This window comes from Poecilia reticulata, chromosome 2, assembly GCF_904066995.2.
Source record: "Poecilia reticulata chromosome 2, P_reticulata-male-v2, whole genome shotgun sequence".
In the NCBI taxonomy this organism is placed as follows: domain Eukaryota; kingdom Metazoa; phylum Chordata; class Actinopteri; order Cyprinodontiformes; family Poeciliidae; genus Poecilia; species Poecilia reticulata.
Genome location: NC_088831.1, coordinates 45,742,997 through 45,765,405, shown reverse-complemented (window position 1 = coordinate 45,765,405; position 22,409 = coordinate 45,742,997). Strand labels below are relative to the sequence as shown.

General features: G+C 44.8%; 3 protein-coding genes across 13 annotated transcripts in view; all 3 read right to left on the bottom strand.

Annotated features, from left to right (window-relative positions):
• The window catches only part of col6a3 (collagen, type VI, alpha 3), a 71,315-nt gene that overhangs the window by 12,795 nt on the left and 36,111 nt on the right, over nucleotides 1-22,409 (bottom strand). For all 11 annotated transcript variants that reach the window (XM_081604809.1, XM_081604810.1, XM_081604812.1 and 8 more), the window contains 21 exons: nucleotides 10,053-10,664; nucleotides 7,179-7,799; nucleotides 6,501-7,097; nucleotides 4,820-5,431; nucleotides 4,395-4,729; nucleotides 4,232-4,310; nucleotides 4,007-4,152; nucleotides 3,825-3,917; nucleotides 3,690-3,743; nucleotides 3,532-3,603; nucleotides 3,411-3,437; nucleotides 3,288-3,332; nucleotides 3,125-3,178; nucleotides 2,974-3,036; nucleotides 1,651-1,716; nucleotides 1,516-1,569; nucleotides 1,400-1,435; nucleotides 1,257-1,319; nucleotides 1,034-1,096; nucleotides 892-954; nucleotides 598-660 (listed from right to left, as the gene is read on the bottom strand). In XM_081604809.1, coding sequence (XP_081460935.1) covers nucleotides 598-660; nucleotides 892-954; nucleotides 1,034-1,096; nucleotides 1,257-1,319; nucleotides 1,400-1,435; nucleotides 1,516-1,569; nucleotides 1,651-1,716; nucleotides 2,974-3,036; nucleotides 3,125-3,178; nucleotides 3,288-3,332; nucleotides 3,411-3,437; nucleotides 3,532-3,603; nucleotides 3,690-3,743; nucleotides 3,825-3,917; nucleotides 4,007-4,152; nucleotides 4,232-4,310; nucleotides 4,395-4,729; nucleotides 4,820-5,431; nucleotides 6,501-7,097; nucleotides 7,179-7,799; nucleotides 10,053-10,664 — 3,818 coding nt within the window. The remainder of the gene's footprint in view (nucleotides 1-597; nucleotides 661-891; nucleotides 955-1,033; nucleotides 1,097-1,256; nucleotides 1,320-1,399; nucleotides 1,436-1,515; nucleotides 1,570-1,650; nucleotides 1,717-2,973; nucleotides 3,037-3,124; nucleotides 3,179-3,287; nucleotides 3,333-3,410; nucleotides 3,438-3,531; nucleotides 3,604-3,689; nucleotides 3,744-3,824; nucleotides 3,918-4,006; nucleotides 4,153-4,231; nucleotides 4,311-4,394; nucleotides 4,730-4,819; nucleotides 5,432-6,500; nucleotides 7,098-7,178; nucleotides 7,800-10,052; nucleotides 10,665-22,409) is intronic.
• Nucleotides 14,453-18,344, bottom strand: LOC145550904 (collagen alpha-3(VI) chain-like). Its single transcript, XM_081604821.1, has 6 exons — nucleotides 18,328-18,344; nucleotides 17,443-18,027; nucleotides 16,633-17,235; nucleotides 15,782-16,375; nucleotides 14,970-15,572; nucleotides 14,453-14,717 (listed from the first exon to the last, which is right to left on the bottom strand). Exons 2-6 carry the CDS (start codon nucleotides 17,954-17,956, stop codon nucleotides 14,611-14,613), a joined length of 2,421 nt encoding a protein of 806 aa, XP_081460947.1. The 5' UTR covers nucleotides 17,957-18,027; nucleotides 18,328-18,344; the 3' UTR covers nucleotides 14,453-14,610.
• Nucleotides 18,825-22,261, bottom strand: LOC145554360 (collagen alpha-3(VI) chain-like). The gene is made up of 6 exons (XM_081613938.1): nucleotides 21,625-22,261; nucleotides 20,787-21,370; nucleotides 20,481-20,581; nucleotides 19,979-20,052; nucleotides 19,612-19,721; nucleotides 18,825-18,929 (listed from the first exon to the last, which is right to left on the bottom strand). The coding sequence occupies exons 1-6, from the start codon at nucleotides 22,145-22,147 to the stop codon at nucleotides 18,825-18,827; spliced, it is 1,497 nt and encodes a 498-aa protein (XP_081470064.1). The 5' UTR covers nucleotides 22,148-22,261.

The window sequence follows — 22,409 nt, the reverse complement described above, 5'->3', positions numbered from 1 at the left end:
CCTGGTTTCTGGGGCGTTTCGCTCATTTTCAAGCATCTTCAGCTTCATGTAAATTAATATACCTCATATTTACCAGATGTTTATATGAAAAATAAATTACATAATTTAAAATGACAAAAAATGTAATTGAAAATATTTGTATCCTTAAAATTGTCAGCCTGTCTACTGGATGCTTTCCAAACCGTCTCTACAGTGGTTTTAAAATGACTTACGTTCTGATCTTTAAAGAGTTAAATTCCTTCAACTCCTAGTAACATTTACGTAAACATTTCAAGATGAAGTTGTTTGAAAATATTAACTTGCATTGAATGAAAAATATTTTTTCTACCAGCAAAGCTGTGCTAGCCTAAAATAGCATCTGAATGCTAAACATGTAGCGGCTAACGCTAACGCCACGTTTCTAAAGAAGCTCCATGACCCGGAGCTGGAAACATGAATGACTGCCAGTTTCACGGCTGCAAGTTTCAGGAGGTCATGTAATAAAATATTCTGAATTACTGAAAACGTGAAAAGAGAAAATAATTCAAATGTGCTCATAATGAACATGTTTCAGTGAAAGAAGTGGAGACAGAGAGGTTGGGAAGCTTTTATCCTCACAGGCTCTCCGTGGGGCCCAACCGGTCCAATCCCACCCTTGGGTCCCGGTTCTCCTGGTTCTCCCTACAAAGAAAACATGAGAACCAGACACAGGGAATGAGGACAGGAGTATTTTTGAGAAAATGCCAAAGTAATGAATCACGAGGGGAGTTTCTGTGGGCTGTTCGGTTCCACAGATTTAATCAGGCTCATGTGGCAGGAGCTCAGTGTCTCCGTGTGTCCAGTCACGTGAAGCAGCCTGTTGTCCAATCAGCCTCGAGATGAAACTTGAGACTCGTCACATTCGCTCCATACCTTGCGCCCTAGAGGTCCTCTTCTTCCGTTTTCTCCGTTTGGACCAGGATTACCTCCAGGACCCTAAACGGTGAAACGTTGGGACATTTTGGGTTAGGTGTCCAACACAACCCTCGACACAGAAGAGCTGGTGGACCCTTACTCTGGGTCCTGGGTTGCCGTCCTCCCCTTTGGGTCCTCGTGTACCGACTGGTCCAGCTGCACCCTGGGAAAGGACAGGACGCGTCTTTACACCGTTCATTCATCTTATCAGCTAATGACTAAAGAAGTCAGCTCCAGTCACACAGAGCTTTGTTTTTAATGGCTGGGATCCAATGAAAACAAGTATTCATCATCTCTGATGGAAGTAAAGCTACTAAACTCACTCTTGAGCCTGCGATACCAGGCTGTCCGGCCTGGCCTCTGTCTCCAGGAAGCCCGCGGTTTCCCTTTAGATGAGCAGCACAGTGGCGCGTTACTGTGACAGTTACTCAGATACTGGGATGCAATTTTCCAGAGAGGAACTTACAGGTCGTCCTGGCTGGCCTCTTCTGCCATCAAGTCCCTTAAACAGCAAAGGATAAGCTCAACGCTGGGCTCACAGGGAGCCTGAAAACTTTGTAAGTGATTTAATGAGTTATTTACCCGTCTACCACGATCGCCAGGGGTTCCTTTCAACCCGTCTTCACCAGGAACTCCCTGTCATTCGGGAACAGATATCCCTGTCACCACAATTACATCAAAATGAAACCAAAAGAGCAGAAAAAGATCGGGCTGTACCGGCGGTCCGATGTCGCCGCGTTCTCCTTTAGGTCCTGGACTGTTGTCATCTCGCCCCCTCGTCCCCTAATGAACAGACACAATTACCTCAGTTTTACGTCCACTTAATGTTAAGAAAACTAAGTAAAGGCCATGTTTATAAAAAATGTCAGTGGAATTTGATTACTCTTTATTTTTAGTTTTAAAAGAAACCAAGAACAGAACCAGAGACATTTTCCTTCCATCTTAATGTCCAGTGTTCAGTGAACAACAAGTCCCACCACCAGAGAAGAAGACAAACGCCGAAACGTCCACCAGCCATGTTTCCATAAAACTGTTGGGTAATTTGACTGAGGCGTGGTTTCATCTGCTGGTCTGCAGTGAACCAGCCGGGAGACGCAGAGCGTTGGGATGTTGGCATTTTGAATAAATGTAACAAACAGGAAGTGGAGGCAGAAGCTGCGCATCACAGGGAAATGGAGGACGGGTTTTAGGAGTCCCTTGCTGTTGGACATGTAATTGTTCTGTCATGTCAACTAGCGTTGGCGACGGTACGTGTTGTCTGGAGACGTAGAGAAAGAAAAGCAATTCCTCAAACATCTGATGGGTCACGTGGGGGAAATATTCATTATGTCAGAACCCAGTTCAGTCCGCTTTAACCCGACTACAGCGCAGGGGATTCTGGGTAAATACAACCAAAGCTAACATGCTAGCCTAGCGCTAGCAGCAGAAATGGCTCCTGGTCTAAAGAGAAATCCTCCAACCGCTAAAATCCTCCATCTTGTTTCCATCTGGTGAAGAAGGAAGTTGCTCTCAGCGTCTTCAGAGGTTTTTGTGTCGTTTCCTTCAGTGGTTCTTGGTGCAGCGCCCCCACAGGCCAGGAGGGGAACAGGTTGGTTTGACTCAGAGCAGCTGGAGGTGGAGCAGATGTTCTGGTTCCAGTAGAACCGGGTCGACCGGACTATCAGGAGGAGAAACTGCCTCATTCTGTAAACGTACTTTCATTTCTCTTTGATGGTTTTTTTTGGGGGTTAAGCCAAAAACCACCTGAAGCAAGCACAAAAACGTCTTTACAAAACTGATGGAGCTCTTGAGTTTTGCCGTCTCCAACCTTTTCTTATGCGATACCTGAAAATGTGAATAAAGAAAAGCTGATGGAAACATGGCTGTAGTTGGGGGGTTGGAAGCGACCAACCAATCTGACATTTGTGTGTTTTGGAATGTGGGAGGATGCTAGAGCGCCTTGCTCACACGATGAGACACGAGAAGGTTTCACACATTCTGGCTGTGAGGCTACAGGAGTTATGCAAACAAAGCCCTCAGGATAAACGTTCTAATACGCACAGGATCTCCTCTGATTCCCATTTGTCCTATGTCGCCTGCTTGTCCTTTGGCTCCTTTAGCACCCTGAAAAATAAACAAACACAATGTTTTAGTTTTTTCATCCATTTTTTAATGCATCAGAGGAAATAAATAAAACTGTGAGGTTTCTTACTCTCCTGCCAGGATTCCCTCTGTCACCTGGAGGCCCAGCAACTCCACTTTTCCCCTGCAAAGATGTTAAACACACTTAAACGAAGCTTTGGGAGAAAAACAACAGAAAACTGAAAACACAACATAATGCAGCTGATTCATTATATCAGAAACAAAAACCTTACTTCTTCTCCATTGATGCCATCAAGTCCAAGTTCTCCTAATTCACCCTAAAGCAGAATTAGATGCTTAGCCAGCTGTAGATCACGTATCACATGTTTTTTATTACTTAGGAATATTACACTCACCTTTTCTCCTGAGAACCCGCGAGATCCCTGAAAGAAAATGTGTAGCTTTGAATCACTGTTGCTGTAATTAAATGAAAACTTCTTCCCTTATTCAGCTGAAAGATGGAAAAATAATTCAAACCTTGACACCTCTCTGTCCAGGGCATCCCTGGAAGCCCTGAGTACCGTTGACACCAGGAGGACCTCTTTCTCCCTGGGATGATAAGAAATGGAAGCTGAATACACAAACATTAAGATGGATATGACAGGGGGCTGATGTAAAAAGACATTTGGACTCACTGGTCCACCCTCGTCACCAGGATGTCCCGGGCTTCCTGGTGATCCTGGACTACCCTGCAGAAGAGCAATGAAAGTATTAGTTTTCCCTGAAGCTAACCCAGGGTTACAGAATATGCCGGTGTCCGGTGACGGTACCTTAATCCCGGGCAGGCCCACGCCCCCCCGGTCTCCTCGGTTCCCAGTGCATTTGCATGGAACGCCACAGCACTCCCTCTCTGCGATGTTGTCCTAAGGAGGAAAAGGAAAATATTTTTCAAGAACTGTCCAAGGAAATTTAACCTCCAAAAAAGAGGTTGATGGGTTTTATCTGTACCCACCAGTTCCTCCATTAGTTCATAGTCCAGGTCCATGACGTTGAGTTTTAAGGGCCTTGTGTACCTAAAGCCGCGGCCAAATTCCAGCAGCAAAGCCTCTTCAAACTGCTCCACCCGCTCCAGCCCAACCAGAATGAAACTGTTCACTCCTGATTGAGGTTGTACAGAAACATCATGTTAAAACAGCTGGACGGTAATCAGGCTCTTTCTCCTGTGAGATCTCCGTACCCGACTGACGAAGCTCCTCTACTCGTCTCTTTATTTCAGGGTATGCAGCATCGAGACCATCCGTCAGATGAATGATGACCTTTAGGTTCAAAGTGGAAACAATGATCAGTTTATGATTTTCCAATAGCTCTGCAAGTCGTTTCCAGGTGTTTGAGGAACCAACCTTGATGGTGTCGGCTTGTCTGACTCGGAACCGGTTCATGTAGGCTTGGATGGTCTGAGCATTCAGGATGAAGGGGCCCTGACTCCGCAGGCCTCTGAAGGCCTCAAACAGCTCATCAGGGTTGTCCTTGAAGTCGATTTGGACCGGCCTGGAGGCAGAGTCTAAGGCCAGCATGCCCACCTGCATGGAGGGGTTCTGCCCTCCAGAGCAACTGATGGGGGCCATTTTGGAAATTCTTTGCAGAATGGCGTTCATCTTGCTCTGAAGGTTACTTTGGGTGCTGAAGATGTTCTGGCCAGACACATCAAAGCCAACTAGCACCTCAACATTGCAGGCTGTAAAACAGATATTTTAGATATTTTCTTATCAAAACATTGAAATTTTAATCTGAAAAGCAAATTTTAGGTTTAGCAGCCGTGTCTTACGTTTAGCTGCTTGTTGTGTATCAATGCAAGGTTTCCCATTCACTTCATCGTCCAAAGCCTCCAGGATTTGTTCATTGAGCTCTGACAGCTCCTGGAAGGTTTGTGCTCGGGCCACGGTAGACGACTGACTCGCAAGGTTTTCCAGCTCATCCTGAATGTCGCCCACTCCAACGGCAAAGATCCTCACGCCTTTCTTCTTCAGGCCCAGCGCGGCCGTCTTCCCGTCATCCTGTGAGCGACCTCCTGTGACGAGCATGAGGATCTGAGGAGTACCTTCATCTTTCCTACTGCCTCTCTGCTTGCTAAAATGGACGTCTTGCATGTGGCGAATGGCGTCGCCGGTCATGATTCTGCGCCCGCCTTTGTATTCTATCTTGCCGATGGCTTCGATGACGTCGTCCCTGTTGCTGTAGGTGTTGAGGAAAAAGGCGTCGCTCACATCTGTGGCATACTGCGCAAGGCCGATCCGTAGGTTGTCTCTTTCGTTGTAGAACAGGTCAATAAGATTCACGATGAAGTCCCGGACGTTGTTGAAGTTGCTCTGGCCCAGGTTGATGGATCCATCCATTAGGAAAACTATGTCGGCCTTTTTGGATTTAGGCAAATCTTCCGCTAAAAGGAAATAAACATGTAGCAAAGAGTCAGAATGGACATGCGGCAAAGCGGGGAACGTAGCCATGTTTGTTTAAATGTCTGTCCGTTTTGACTCGAACCAAAAAGCAGAAGATATTATTTATATTTATGCTTTTGCTACAGTTTAATATAAGTTTAACTTTTTAGCTGAATCTCACTTTTGACTGCATAAAAACTAGAATGCCCAGAATAACAAAAGATAAAAATCTACTCGGAAATGGAAAAATGTTTAATTATTTCATCAGCAAGAGATGATCAAATGTAATCATGTCTGTATTTTAGATGAGCAAAGATTATTTAGTCAAAACAACTAAATGATACAGGAACCAGGCTAATGCTGCCAGTAAACCATAAATTACAGTAGTAATTCTGGAGGGAGATTTAAACATGATGGTCACGATGAGAACAACTTTACCCAGAATGCATCGCTGTAAAACATCTGTGCCGTGGCTACAGAGGTTCACATGTCAACCCTTAAATCTCCAGTGCCTGAAAAGATTTTCCCTTTTTATTAGATGCTTTCCAGCTTTTTATTCTAATAGCTGGAAACTCAGAGACTTGATCCAGTTGGCCGGATTGATAACTTTTGACCAACTGGCTCTTAAATGTCTTGTTTTTGTGTTTAGGATCAAATTAAACTGATTTTATTTCTGTCTGACTATATTGGCTTAAACTCTTTGTGACTGGAAAGAATTTGGTTTTTTGAGAACATTTGCTGTGAATTGGATCTTTGTAAATAATCTGGATTACCTTAGGATCATTTATAAAGAGACAGTGTAATAAAGAATTTATTTAGAATAATGTTAATTATTTAAAGACTGTCCTATCTCAGCTTCTGCGCAGAACAAAGTAATTATATTTTTATGAATAAGTGCAGTGCATTTGACTCACTTTACATTTTTGAAGTTTTACTAGCTTCCAAAATACTTTTGTACACTTGGCTGTTATCTATTTTTGTAGATTTGTTGTTGTTTTTAGGGCATATTTTTGGTTTTCCCTCTAATGAATGCCCCACAGCCAGGTGGACACGTTACGTTATCTTACTTACTTGGATAAACATATGTGGGGAAAACAGTCCCTGTGGAGCCTTTCAGTCTGGAAATAACTCTGTCTTTTGCTGTCGGTAAGTTGGGGAATGTAGGCACTGTAACAACATCTTCTGACGACGTGGCGATTTGACTTAGCTGAGATCTGTCAGCGCTGCCAGTCCCAACACCAATGCAGTTCACCCGCTTGTTCTTCAGCAGCGGTCCAGAGATGGAGACCGATTGGGAGGACGGTCCTCCTGTGAGAACCACAAGATGCTGGGAGGCGTCAGACAGACGGACGCCGGCCGACGGTTTGACCTCGTTCTCTAAAACATGATCAATGGCATTGGCCAGCTGAGAGGAGCGTCCGCCCATCTGACGAAGGCGTTTGACAGCAGACAGCACAGCCTGCTTGTTGTTGTGGGTGTTGAGTGAGAACTCGGTTTTAGCTCCGTCTGCGTACTGAACAACAGCAACGCGAACTTTATCAGGCTGCACATCGAGCTGTTGGACAATGCTGACGATAAAGTCTCGAATATGGGCAATCCCAGTGGGACCTGTGGTGTCTGAGCCATCAATGAGGAAGATGATGTCCTTTTTCCCAAGATCCAGGGTGGCTGCAAAGTTAACACAAATATGACAGAACATCAATTCCAGCAGGTTACCACAAACAGTGAAGTGAAAGTAACATTTCTTACCTATATCCACTGTTGGAATGTAACTGCTGATGATGTCAGAGGTGGATATTGTTTGGACTGATCTAATGAGTTGTGGATCCACTCTTGGAAGTTGTTGAAAACTGTCAACGGAGTACACAAGCTCCGGCTTTAAGGAAATCTGTCTCAGCTCATTTAGGTCTGCGTTTCTTGAACCAATGGCAAGGGGGGCAACCTGATTTCTCTTTAGCTGGTCGGCTTGTGTGGACACATCATCTGAAGACCTGCCGCCTGTGACCAGAATGAGGAACTGAGGCACGCCTTCCTCGATGCGGCTTCCTGCAGATCTCTGGTAGATGTTCCTGGAGACCCATTCAAGAGCGCGGCCCGTGTTGAGCCGATTTCCACCGCTGCTTCTGAGTTTCGCCACAGCTTGCCGGACTTCGGCTTTGGTGGAATGCTCGTTGAGGAGGAATTCTGGCTTCGGATCGTCGCTGTACTGTACCACTGAGACTCTGACCCTGTCCAGTCCTACATCCAGCTGCTCCACAACTCTTCTTATCATGTCACGGATGGATGGGAACTCACTACGTGTTGCAGAAGAGCCATCAATCAGAAAGACGACATCCCTCTTATCTCCTGTTGCTGGTGGTGGTGTGAAAACTGTTAAGACACAAGCGAAATAAAACGCTATGATTATTGCTCCCTTACTTGGATGTAGGATTAAAAACATGAGGCATGTAGAAACCCTAATGTAAGACAATCATATACCAAGGAGACCAAGACCTTAAAACAGTGGTCCCCAAACTACGGCCCATGGGCCGGATTCAGTCCGCCTCCTCATTTGGTCCGGCCCCCTGAATACCAGAGAGCATTCAGATTTTTTTTCATATACCGTATTTTCCGGACTATGAGCCACTTATATGTGGATTTTTCTTCCACCACCAGGGGGCTCTTTAGCAGGAAGTGAATCATTGGAAGTCAAAATTGGAAATAAAAGAAGAAAGCGCCCATTAAAACGGAATTAGGTTTTAATAGGGAATTGAAATTTGAGAATGTTGTTGATCAGTTAAATAGCATAGAGGGGAAAAAAGATTTTTCGTTTTTTCGTTTTTTTAAATAATACTGGGATCATTATGAGAATCTGAGGTATAGATATTAGGATCCAGTAGGTGGCAGTAGAGCAACAATAATGGATGCAAGCTGCCGCTGAAATCTAAAGAAGAAGAAGAAGAAGAAAGCAGCCATTTTCATTTAGCCCATGCTAGTAGCAACACGAAGGATCAGCACTTTTACTTTTTTACCGTTCGGAAACTAATCAGTTCAGTTAAATCTGATCTTGGCAACTTTTTCTTTTTCAACCGTAATAAATGTGATATTCAATCGACCTGTAATGACTCAGATGTTGGCTGTCCGCCCCTCTGCTGCTGCTGCATCGCTGTGGAAAACCTGGAGAAATCTGAGGCTTGTATGTTTACTGGTTTAAAAAAACGTTGGGGTTGTGGTTTATAGTCTGGAAAATACGGACTATAATCCTTCCTGGATTTTTTCTGTGAAGAACCCAGAGAGAGTTATTTGGTTGTGTTTTCTGGAAAACAATATATTTTTACATGTAGGCTCTCCTGCTATCGTCACAGTTATTCTGTTACAAACTGACTCGGCCCCCAGCAGAGAAGGGAAACGTTATGTGGTCCGAACAGGAAAAGGTTTGGGGCCCCTGGTTTAAAAGCATTTGTGTTGATCTAATGATTGAAACATGTTAAACTATTTTGTTTCAATCATTGTAGGAATCAAAGTTGTTTCTATGTTTTCAGATTTTTGTGTCATAACATCAGGATTTCCCCTCCACTGTGTGGATGTCTTAAAAAATGTTAATAGGAAATTTGAACATTTGACTAGGTAATTATGTGCTTTTGGAAGACATTATTGACAATACTTAAAAATAAAACAACTATGGAGTCTTAAAAAGGCAAACACAATGAAATACAATTCAAATATAAAGCATCAGTTTTTGCACTTCAGTGTAGATTTTAAAACAAGATATGCAATCTTAAATTATATCTTAATGCTGATCGGATTTAAAATGAATAAAACAGTGATTATTAAGTATTTGTTGATATTACTCTAGAAACATCAACTAAATATTCCTAGAGTAGTAAATTAAAGTCATGTATAAAGTTTCTTGTGTTCTCTTAATAATGACTGCAGCTTGGTGCTGTATTTTGATTCACTGGTTGTGATTGGTTACTTGTCAAAGTGAATTTACTAGAAATACTCTGAATGAATGGAAAAAAACGGTTCGTGACTCTTTCATTTACATACTTTTCTAAAATGTTTATTGCGGAAATACACATTCACATCTATTCAGTTATTCTACTCAGATTCACATTCCTTTGGATCAGGTTATTAATTTTAATAATTGCAGTATTTCATGTTGTAATGTTGTTCTTTCTATGCAGTATATTACTCTTCTGTTTTTAAGTATTTAATATTTTTATCTTTCTTACATGTTTTGATCATCAGTCGCTTTTCTGCTGCTGCAGTGCTTTAAACATATCTTTAACTTGGAAGGTACTCAAGCTATAGATGTACTTTTAAAACATTGCCAGGACTCAACCTAAAGGGTGGAAAACTATATTCACAAATTATTATCAGCGCTAAAGTAAACACCAAATCATCTGTTTTAGCTGTGGATGTGTTGGATGTTTCCTAGTTAAGAACAGGAAACACTTTAAAATTCTCCAGGAAGTTCACCGTCAGAAATGGCCCAACAGTCTAAGGATGTTTCAGCCCTGTTTAGGAGTACTAAAGCTTGTGGTAATTCTGGCAAGTAGGTAAGTAACTGTATTAGTATAGCATCTCTCAGAGCTAAAAAACTATAGAGATTTAAAGAGAAAGGAAATAAAGACAATTTACCGTCATAAGTTGGGAATTGAGGTCTCAACCTTGCAATATCCTCGTCTGATAACTCTGTTATTGTGTTGATGAGATTTTCTTGGACTATGTACAAGCCAGGGAGGTCATCAACAGTAAAGGAGAAATTTGGGACATATGACACTACTTTAAGTTCTGTGGGGTTGACCTCCCTTGTGCCAATGCTGAATGAGATGACTCCAGATTGCTTGAGGGAAGAGGCTTGACGAGTGATATCATCTGTTGAGGGCCTACTGGACACAACGATGGCAAACTGCGGCACACCTTCTCGCTTCCTGCTACCTCGTGCTGGTATCATGACGCTCTGACTGAGAAACTGCAATGCTTGGCCAAGGTTCCGCTGTCTTCCTCCAAGCTGTCTCATTTCCCTGATGCCGTTCAGGACGCCTTCTTTTGTTGTATAGGTATTGAGATGCATGTCAGCCTTGGCAGAGTCCCCATACTGGACCACACCAATTCGGATCTTGTTTTCCCCCACGTTGAGGCTCTCCACCACTCTGCGGATGAACTCTTGGATGATAGCAAATTCTCGCCCAACAGCGTCCGATCCATCAATAAGGAAGACAATATCTTTTCTTGGGCCTTGCGATTCCGCTGTAAGAAAAACAAAATGACAGTGCGTTAGTCTAAATTCACGGTAATCTTAAGCGAGTGATCAAAGTAACTTTATTTCAATGCTGTGGACCTGATTGAGACATTACTCAATAGGCCTTTTTGCACTACAGGGCCTGACCTGTTTTACCACAACCCTGTCAGTGTTTAGACCGAGAAGCTGCCACCTCCAAAGTGGGCAGGGATCAAACAAATTCCTGCTGAAGTTACCGGAGCCGTCACTCAGAGGCTTTAAAATTACCTCAACTTTGCCTTTTAAGTCAATGAATAATAAAAAGTTTCCATCTGAGAAGGAGCCGGGTTAATGGAAAGCTTTTCCTCTCTGAATGGTTATTGTAAACAATGAGAAAAAAACTGAAGGCCAACTGTTATGTTGATAAATTCACACACAACCGCTTGGTCCCGAAGCCCAAACATTTTAACTGCAAGCACAGAGTACATCATGGACGTAACTAATGTTATAAAATCCCATCTGAGTGCGTTGAAGAGCGAACAAAGTACTTTAGAGAGTGCATCTGTGATGATGATGATGATGATGAGACGCTTGTAAGCATCACATCATGCTTTTGCATCTGATCAACATCAAAACCCTAACACATTTGACTGCACACAATTCCTCTCTATGTTCATAATTGAAGTGCAATTATTTAATTTCGTTGTTTATATGTAGTTACTCTGACCACAATCAGAGGTTTTAGTCTGGAGGAACAATTGCATGTAGTCAAATTAAGACAGATGGATAAAAACTGATTATGATGATATGTTTGATACTGTCAGTCAGAAATGAGGATTTCAAGAAAGTTTAGTGGAACCTCTGAAAAGATCCGGAAGACGACTTGTTAATGTCTGAGGCTACTGAACCAATCAACAGCTGAATCAAACCTTCAAAAACAGAAGACGTAATATTTTTATTTATAATTATGTTTCCAGTTCATAATGAAATTAGAGTGGTACCCTCAGCGATAAATAAAGTCTTAGTCAGTCCTTAGGATGCAGCATAAGGGTGAGGGTGTGTCTGCAGGGGGCAGAGAATATTGGCCCAAATTCTTTTGTTTTAGATGGTGCAGTTGCTGAACCACACAGTCATGCTGAGGCACAGGAGGCTCTCAGTCACAGCTTTGTGGAGGTTTTTTAAAAACCGAGTCCAGCCCCTTTCAATTTCCTGAGGAGTTTTTGCTGGGCCTTCCTCATTAGAAAAGAAGTGTTCAGTGACCAGAGGTGATGTGGATGCCCAGGAATTTGATGTTGTCTAGACACTCCACTACCGCCCTTGTATACTAATAGGTAGCTGCGCTACCTCCTGTAGTTGTTTACTCCACACCACTGGGACAGGTTCTGGAATTCCTCTCTGTACAGCTTCTCAACATTGTTTATCAGAATTTAGTTTGCCATGTTTTTCAGTCATTAAGGCAGGGGTGTCAAACTCCAGTCCTCGAGGGCCGCTGTCCTGCAGTTTTCAGATGTGCCACAGGTACAAAACACCTGAATCAAATGGCTTAATTACCTCCTCAGTTCTCCAGAGCCTTGCTAATGACCTAATTATTCTATTCAGGTGTGGTGCAGCAGAGGCACTTCTAAAAGTTGCAGGACACCGGCCCTCGAGGACTGGAGTTTGACACCCCTGCATTAAGGTATCACTTTTATGACTGCACAATGTATCCTACAAACTTAAAAAAATCTAATGTGTTAGTTTTCATTATTTTTATGCTTTAAGATTTTATTGACTCTAGTGGCTTTTATTTGACAGTTAATTGACAGGATAGTGGGCAATGAGAGAAGGGGAAGACATGCGGCAAAGGTGGCCAGGCCAGGAATCGAACCGGCGACGGCCGCGTCAAGAATGAAGGCCTCCATATGTGGGTTGTGCTTAACTGCTCTGCCACCACAGCGCACCAAGTTTTCATTATTCCTAATGTATAAATGACCACATTAGGAAGAATGAACATTCCATGATAAGGATTAATCTCTAACTGTTAGTGCATCTAATATTTGAGGCTGTAGCTTTTTGACTTACGCTGGATAATTTATATCCACAATAAAAGACCTTCCTCCGGTTAGCAGGATCAACATTTGTTTGACACCTTGTCGATGTCTACTCCCGAGGAGGTTGTAAGACATTGTCCCTGACATATTGGAGGGCTGCCCCGGTGTTAGGGTCTTCCTCCTCTGTGTCTCAGCCCTCTGATCGCATCCACAATATCCTCTCTTGTATTGTACGTGTTAAGATAAAATTGACTTCAGCTTCCCTGCTGAATTGGACCACAGAAACACGGTCTTTGTTTTCTCCCACATTCAGCTTTTCCACCACTTTTTTGACAAAATCACGCATGGCAGGGAAGCCATTCCTCGTGCCGTCAGAACCATCGAGAAGGAATACAATGTCCTTTTTGGCAGTGTCAACTGAGAAAAGAAGGGAAGGCAAAAGAGTCAAACCTTTGATCAAAGATGCCTCTCGGGATCCCTGTCAAATGTCTTGAAATGACAATATGTCCTAAGCTGTCTCACTCCTTCCAGAAGCTAAACATGGCATGATCATCACATCAGGCAAACTGGGAACTAAGCATGTATAAACATCATTTCTATGTCTACATGTGCTTAGAATTGAGACGGGCAACTGCGTAGGTCACCTTACGAGGAGCATGCTTGAAAACATACGAGTACAGTTGGTGACTCAGGGTGACGTCAACAACCACAGCCTCCACAGAGGCCTGCAGCTGCTGCTGGACACTGGGAAGGTCAGTGAATTCGGACACAGACAGAGCATAACTGGGATCGTGAGATACTTTCTGTAATTCTCTGCTGTCAGATCCTCTACTTCCAATTGCAAAGATCAAGACACCGCTCCGTTTGAGGTCAGCGGCTGGTCCGTCAACACTGTCGAATGATTTTCCGCCACTTAGCATACTAGGACCTGTGGAAGTCCTTCCGGCTTCCTGCTTCCGGCAGAGGAAGTGAAAACGTTATCCCTCAAGTACTGGAGAGCTGCTCCCGTATTGAGGGGTCTTCCGCCTTTGTGCCTCAAACCCCTGACAGCATCAAGGATCTGGCCTTTCGTCGTGTACGTGTTCAAATAGAACTGGACAGCTGGATCCCTGCTGTACTGAACCACTGAGACACGGTCTTTGTTGTCATCTACACTGAGTGTCTCTACTACCTTTGGACAAGTCTCGCATTGCTGGGAATCCAGTTCTAGTGCATCGATCCATCCAGCAAGACACCACATCCCTTCCTGCTGGCTGCTGTCGCACCACTAGGGAACATAAGACAAATTCAGTGAAGTAGCAAATTCTGCCACTATGTAAGTCAGATAATAAAAGCTGGCCTCCAAAGATACCTTATTTTATCAGTGCTAGTGAAACTCATGTATGTCAGTTTGTGGACTTTTGACCTAGGCTGGGAATTTATACATGGACTGACTTCAACAACATCCTACAAAGTATGTGTCACTTTCTTACCCGTCACTGTTGTGTCAAAGGTGCTAGTGTTGCGCTCATGACAGAAGAGAGCTGTGTTTGGACACTAGGGAGGTCGGTGAATTCAGAGACTGATAGCGCATAAGAAGGCTCATATGATAACTTCTGCAGCTCTCTACTGTCAGAGGTCCTTGTTCCAATACCAATCACAATGACGCCCTGCTGTTTGAGAGCAGAGGCTGGGGCGTCACATTGTCAAAGACCTTCCTCCGGTTAGCAGGATCAACATTTGTTTGACACCTTGTCGATGTCTACTCCCGAGGAGGTTGTAAAGACATTGTCCCTGACATATTGGAGTGCTGCCCCGGTGTTTAGGGGTCTTCCTCCTCTGTGTCTCAGCCCTCTGATCGCATCCACAATATCCTCTCTTGTATTGTACGTGTTAAGATAAAAATTGACTTCAGCTTCCCTGCTGAATTGGACCACAGAAACACGGTCTTTGTTTTCTCCCACATTCAGCTTTTCCACCACTTTTTGACAAAATCACGCATGGCAGGGAAGCCATTCCTCGTGCCGTCAGAACCATCGAGAAGGAATACAATGTCCTTTTTGGCAGTGTCAACTGAGAAAAGAAGGGAAGGCAAAAGTCAAACCTTTGATCAAGATGCCTCTCGGGATCCCTGTCAAATGTCTTGAAATGACAATATGTCCTAAGCTGTCTCACTCCTTCCAGAAGCTAAACATGGCATGATCATCACATCAGGCAAACTGGGAACTAAGCATGTATAAACATCATTTCTATGTCTACATGTGCTTAGAATTGAGACGGGCAACTGCGTAGGTCACCTTACGAGGAGCATGCTTGAAAACATACCGAGTACAGTTGGTGACTCAGGGGTGACGTCAACAACCACAGCCTCCACAGAGGCCTGCAGCTGCTGCTGGACACTGGGAAGGTCAGTGAATTCGGACACAGACAGAGCATAACTGGGATCGTGAGATACTTTCTGTAATTCTCTGCTGTCAGATCCTCTACTTCCAATTGCAAAGATCAAGACACCGCTCCGTTTGAGGTCAGCGGCTGGTCCGTCAACACTGTCGAATGATTTTCCGCCACTTAGCAATACTAGGACCTGTGGAAGTCCTTCCGGCTTCCTGCTTCCGGCAGAGGAAGTGAAAACGTTATCCCTCAAGTACTGGAGAGCTGCTCCCGTATTGAGGGGTCTTCCGCCTTTGTGCCTCAAACCCCTGACAGCATCAAGGATCTGGCCTTTCGTCGTGTACGTGTTCAAATAGAACTGGACAGCTGGATCCCTGCTGTACTGAACCACTGAGACACGGTCTTTGTTGTCATCTACACTGAGTGTCTCTACTACCCTTTGGACAAAGTCTCGCATTGCTGGGAATCCAGTTCTAGTGCCATCGGATCCATCCAGCAAGAACACCACATCCCTTCCTGCTGGCTGCTGTCGCACCACTAGGGAACATAAGACAAATTCAGGGTGAAGTAGCAAATTCTACCACTATGTAAGTCAGATAATAAAAGCTGGCCTCCAAAGATACCTTATTTTATCAGTGCTAGTGAAACTCATGTGTGTCAGTTTGTGGACTTTTGACCTAGGCTGGGAAATTTATGCATGAACTGACTGCTAACAACATCCTACAAAGTATGTGTCACTTTCTTACCAGTCACTGTTGTTGGCAAAGGTGTAACCTTTACTAGCGCTGCGCTCATGACAGAAGAGAGCTGTGTTTGGACACTAGGGAGGTCGGTGAATTCAGAGACTGATAGCGCATAAGAAGGCTCATATGATAACTTCTGCAGCTCTCTACTGTCAGAGGTCCTTGTTCCAATACCAATCACAATGACGCCCTGCTGTTTGAGAGCAGAGGCTGGGGCGTCAACATTGTCAAAAGACCTTCCTCCGGTTAGCAGGATCAACATTTGTTTGACACCTTGTCGATGTCTACTCCCCGAGGAGGTTGTAAAGACATTGTCCCTGACATATTGGAGGGCTGCCCCGGTGTTTAGGGGTCTTCCTCCTCTGTGTCTCAGCCCTCTGATCGCATCCACAATATCCTCTCTTGTATTGTACGTGTTAAGATAAAAATTGACTTCAGCTTCCCTGCTGAATTGGACCACAGAAACACGGTCTTTGTTTTCTCCCACATTCAGCTTTTCCACCACTTTTTCGACAAAATCACGCATGGCAGGGAAGCCATTCCTCGTGCCGTCAGAACCATCGAGAAGGAATACAATGTCCTTTTTGGCAGTGTCAACTGAGAAAAGAAGGGAAGGCAAAAGAGTCAAAACCTTTGATCAAAGATGCCTCTCGGGATCCCTGTCAAATGTCTTGAAATGACAATATGTCCTAAGCTGTCTCACTCCTTCCAGAAGCTAAACATGGCATGATCATCACATCAGGCAAACTGGGAACTAAGCATGTATAAAACATCATTTCTATGTCTACATGTGCTTAGAATTGAGACGGGCAACTGCGTAGGTCACCTTACGAGGAGCATGCTTGAAAACATACCGAGTACAGTTGGTGACTCAGGGGTGACGTCAACAACCACAGCCTCCACAGAGGCCTGCAGCTGCTGCTGGACACTGGGAAGGTCAGTGAATTCGGACACAGACAGAGCATAACTGGGATCGTGAGATACTTTCTGTAATTCTCTGCTGTCAGATCCTCTACTTCCAATTGCAAAGATCAAGACACCGCTCCGTTTGAGGTCAGCGGCTGGTCCGTCAACACTGTCGAATGATTTTCCGCCACTTAGCAATACTAGGACCTGTGGAAGTCCTTCCGGCTTCCTGCTTCCGGCAGAGGAAGTGAAAACGTTATCCCTCAAGTACTGGAGAGCTGCTCCCGTATTGAGGGGTCTTCCGCCTTTGTGCCTCAAACCCCTGACAGCATCAAGGATCTGGCCTTTCGTCGTGTACGTGTTCAAATAGAACTGGACAGCTGGATCCCTGCTGTACTGAACCACTGAGACACGGTCTTTGTTGTCATCTACACTGAGTGTCTCTACTAACCTTTGGACAAAGTCTCCCATTGCTGGGAATCCAGTTCTAGTGCCATCGGATCCATCCAGCAAGAACACCACATCCCTTCCTGCTGGCTGCTGTCGCACCACTAGGGAACATAAGACAAATTCAGTGAAGTAGCAAATTCTGCCACTATGTAAGTCAGATAATAAAAGCTGGCCTCCAAAGATACCTTATTTTATCAGTGCTAGTGAAACTCATGTATGTCAGTTTGTGGACTTTTGACCTAGGCTGGGAAATTTATACATGGACTGACTTCAAACAACATCCTACAAAGTATGTGTCACTTTCTTACCCGTCACTGTTGGTGTCAAAGGTGCTAGTGTTGCGCTCATGACAGAAGAGAGCTGTGTTTGGACACTAGGGAGGTCGGTGAATTCAGAGACTGATAGCGCATAAGAAGGCTCATATGATAACTTCTGCAGCTCTCTACTGTCAGAGGTCCTTGTTCCAATACCAATCACAATGACGCCCTGCTGTTTGAGAGCAGAGGCTGGGGCGTCAACATTGTCAAAAGACCTTCCTCCGGTTAGCAGGATCAACATTTGTTTGACACCTTGTCGATGTCTACTCCCCGAGGAGGTTGTAAAGACATTGTCCCTGACATATTGGAGGGCTGCCCCGGTGTTTAGGGGTCTTCCTCCTCTGTGTCTCAGCCCTCTGATCGCATCCACAATATCCTCTCTTGTATTGTACGTGTTAAGATAAAAATTGACTTCAGCTTCCCTGCTGAATTGGACCACAGAAACACGGTCTTTGTTTTCTCCCACATTCAGCTTTTCCACCACTTTTTCGACAAAATCACGCATGGCAGGGAAGCCATTCCTCGTGCCGTCAGAACCATCGAGAAGGAATACAATGTCCTTTTTGGCAGTGTCAACTGAGAAAAGAAGGGAAGGCAAAAGAGTCAAAACCTTTGATCAAAGATCTCAGATCCAGAGGATGCCCCTGTCAATCACTGTTCTCTTGGAGAATGACAATGATGTTCCTGAAGCCTGGTCTCATCTCCCTTCTGCAGAAGAGTCTAAACATAACTGGTCTTATGTTGGATCATCACATCCTCAGGCAAAACTGGAGAACTAATGCATGTATAAAACATCATTTCTATGTCTACATGTGCTTAGAATTGAGACGGGCAACTGCGTAGGTCACCTTACGAGGAGCATGCTTGAAAACATACCGAGTACAGTTGGTGACTCAGGGTGACGTCAACAACCACAGCCTCCACAGAGGCCTGCAGCTGCTGCTGGACACTGGGAAGGTCAGTGAATTCGGACACAGACAGAGCATAACTGGGATCGTGAGATACTTTCTGTAATTCTCTGCTGTCAGATCCTCTACTTCCAATTGCAAAGATCAAGACACCGCTCCGTTTGAGGTCAGCGGCTGGTCCGTCAACACTGTCGAATGATTTTCCGCCACTTAGCAATACTAGGACCTGTGGAAGTCCTTCCGGCTTCCTGCTTCCGGCAGAGGAAGTGAAAACGTTATCCCTCAAGTACTGGAGAGCTGCTCCCGTATTGAGGGGTCTTCCGCCTTTGTGCCTCAAACCCCTGACAGCATCAAGGATCTGGCCTTTCGTCGTGTACGTGTTCAAATAGAACTGGACAGCTGGATCCCTGCTGTACTGAACCACTGAGACACGGTCTTTGTTGTCATCTACACTGAGTGTCTCTACTACCCTTTGGACAAAGTCTCGCATTGCTGGGAATCCAGTTCTAGTGCCATCGGATCCATCCAGCAAGAACACCACATCCCTTCCTGCTGGCTGCTGTCGCACCACTAGGGAACATAAGACAAATTCAGTGAAGTAGCAAATTCTGCCCCTATGTAAGTCAGACAATAAAAGCTGGCCTCCAAAGATACCTTATTTTATCAGTGCTAGTGAAACTCATGTATGTCAGTTTGTGGACTTTTGACCTAGGCTGGGAAATTTATACATGGACTGACTTCAAACAACATCCTACAAAGTATGTGTCACTTTCTTACCCGTCACTGTTGGTGTCAAAGGTGCTAGTGTTGCGCTCATGACAGAAGAGAGCTGTGTTTGGACACTAGGGAGGTCGGTGAATTCAGAGACTGATAGCGCATAAGAAGGCTCATATGATAACTTCTGCAGCTCTCTGCTGTCAGAGGTCCTTGTTCCAATACCAATCACAATGACGCCCTGCTGTTTGAGAGCAGAGGCTGGGGCGTCAACATTGTCAAAAGACCTTCCTCCGGTTAGCAGGATCAACATTTGTTTGACACCTTGTCGATGTCTACTCCCCGAGGAGTTTGTAAAGACATTGTCCCTGACATATTGGAGGGCTGCCCCGGTGTTTAGGGGTCTTCCTCCTCTGTGTCTCAGCCCTCTGATCGCATCCACAATATCCTCTCTTGTATTGTACGTGTTAAGATAAAAATTGACTTCAGCTTCCCTGCTGAATTGGACCACAGAAACACGGTCTTTGTTTTCTCCCACATTCAGCTGTTCCACCACTTTTTCGACAAAATCACGCATGGCAGGGAAGCCATTCCTCGTGCCGTCAGAACCATCGAGAAGGAATACAATGTCCTTTTTGGCAGTGTCAACTGAGAAAAGAAGGGAAGGCAAAATAGTCAAAACCTTTGATCAAAGATGCCTCTCGGGATCCCTGTCAAATGTCTTGAAATGACAATATGTCCTAAGCTGTCTCACTCCTTGCAGAAGCTAAACATGGCATGATCATCACATCAGGCAAACTGGGAACTATGCATGTATAAAACATCATTTCTATGTCTACATGTGCTTTTAATTGAGACGGGCAACTGCGTAGGTCACCTTACGAGGAGCATGCTTGAAAACATACCGAGTACAGTTGGTGACTCAGGGGTGACGTCAACAACCACAGCCTCCACAGAGGCCTGCAGCTGCTGCTGGACACTGGGAAGGTCAGTGAATTCGGACACAGACAGAGCATAACTGGGATCGTGAGATACTTTCTGTAATTCTCTGCTGTCAGATCCTCTACTTCCAATTGCAAAGATCAAGACACCGCTCCGTTTGAGGTCAGCGGCTGGTCCGTCAACACTGTCGAATGATTTTCCGCCACTTAGCAATACTAGGACCTGTGGAAGTCCTTCCGGCTTCCTGCTTCCGGCAGAGGAAGTGAAAACGTTATCCCTCAAGTACTGGAGAGCTGCTCCCGTATTGAGGGGTCTTCCGCCTTTGTGCCTCAAACCCCTGACAGCATCAAGGATCTGGCCTTTCGTCGTGTACGTGTTCAAATAGAACTGGACAGCTGGATCCCTGCTGTACTGAACCACTGAGACACGGTCTTTGTTGTCATCTACACTGAGTGTCTCTACTACCCTTTGGACAAAGTCTCGCATTGCTGGGAATCCAGTTCTAGTGCCATCGGATCCATCCAGCAAGAACACCACATCCCTTCCTGCTGGCTGCTGTCGCACCACTAGGGAACATAAGACAAATTCAGTGAAGTAGCAAATTCTGCCCCTATGTAAGTCAGATAATAAAAGCTGGCCTCCAAAGACACCTTATTTTATCAGTGCTAGTGAAACTCATGTATGTCAGTTTGTGGACTTTTGACCTAGGCTGGGAAATTTATACATGACTGACTTCAACAACATCCTACAAAGTATGTGTCACTTTCTTACCGTCACTGTTGGTGTCAAAGGTGCTAGTGTTGCGCTCATGACAGAAGAGAGCTGTGTTTGGACACTAGGGAGGTCGGTGAATTCAGAGACTGATAGCGCATAAGAAGGCTCATATGATAACTTCTGCAGCTCTCTGCTGTCAGAGGTCCTTGTTCCAATACCAATCACAATGACGCCCTGCTGTTTGAGAGCAGAGGCTGGGGCGTCAACATTGTCAAAAGACCTTCCTCCGGTTAGCAGGATCAACATTTGTTTGACACCTTGTCGATGTCTACTCCCCGAGGAGTTTGTAAAGACATTGTCCCTGACATATTGGAGGGCTGCCCCGGTGTTTAGGGGTCTTCCTCCTCTGTGTCTCAGCCCTCTGATCGCATCCACAATATCCTCTCTTGTATTGTACGTGTTAAGATAAAAATTGACTTCAGCTTCCCTGCTGAATTGGACCACAGAAACACGGTCTTTGTTTTCTCCCACATTCAGCTGTTCCACCACTTTTTCGACAAAATCACGCATGGCAGGGAAGCCATTCCTCGTGCCGTCAGAACCATCGAGAAGGAATACAATGTCCTTTTTGGCAGTGTCAACTGAGAAAAGAAGGGAAGGCAAAAAGTCAAAACCTTTGATCAAAGATGCCTCTCGGGATCCCTGTCAAATGTCTTGAAATGACAATATGTCCTAAGCTGTCTCACTCCTTCAGAAGCTAAACATGGCATGATCATCACATCAGGCAAACTGGGAACTAGCATGTATAAAACATCATTTCTATGTCTACATGTGCTTAGAATTGAGACGGGCAACTGCGTAGGTCACCTTACGAGGAGCATGCTTGAAAACATACCGAGTACAGTTGGTGACTCAGGGGTGACGTCAACAACCACAGCCTCCACAGAGGCCTGCAGCTGCTGCTGGACACTGGGAAGGTCAGTGAATTCGGACACAGACAGAGCATAACTGGGATCGTGAGATACTTTCTGTAATTCTCTGCTGTCAGATCCTCTACTTCCAATTGCAAAGATCAAGACACCGCTCCGTTTGAGGTCAGCGGCTGGTCCGTCAACACTGTCGAATGATTTTCCGCCACTTAGCAATACTAGGACCTGTGGAAGTCCTTCCGGCTTCCTGCTTCCGGCAGAGGAAGTGAAAACGTTATCCCTCAAGTACTGGAGAGCTGCTCCCGTATTGAGGGGTCTTCCGCCTTTGTGCCTCAAACCCCTGACAGCATCAAGGATCTGGCCTTTCGTCGTGTACGTGTTCAAATAGAACTGGACAGCTGGATCCCTGCTGTACTGAACCACTGAGACACGGTCTTTGTTGTCATCTACACTGAGTGTCTCTACTACCCTTTGGACAAAGTCTCGCATTGCTGGGAATCCAGTTCTAGTGCCATCGGATCCATCCAGCAAGAACACCACATCCCTTCCTGCTGGCTGCTGTCGCACCACTAGGGAACATAAGACAAATTCAGTGAAGTAGCAAATTCTGCCCCTATGTAAGTCAGATAATAAAAGCTGGCCTCCAAAGATACCTTATTTTATCAGTGCTAGTGAAACTCATGTTGTCAGTTTGTGGACTTTTGACCTAGGCTGGGAAATTTATACATGAACTGACTCAACAACATCCTAC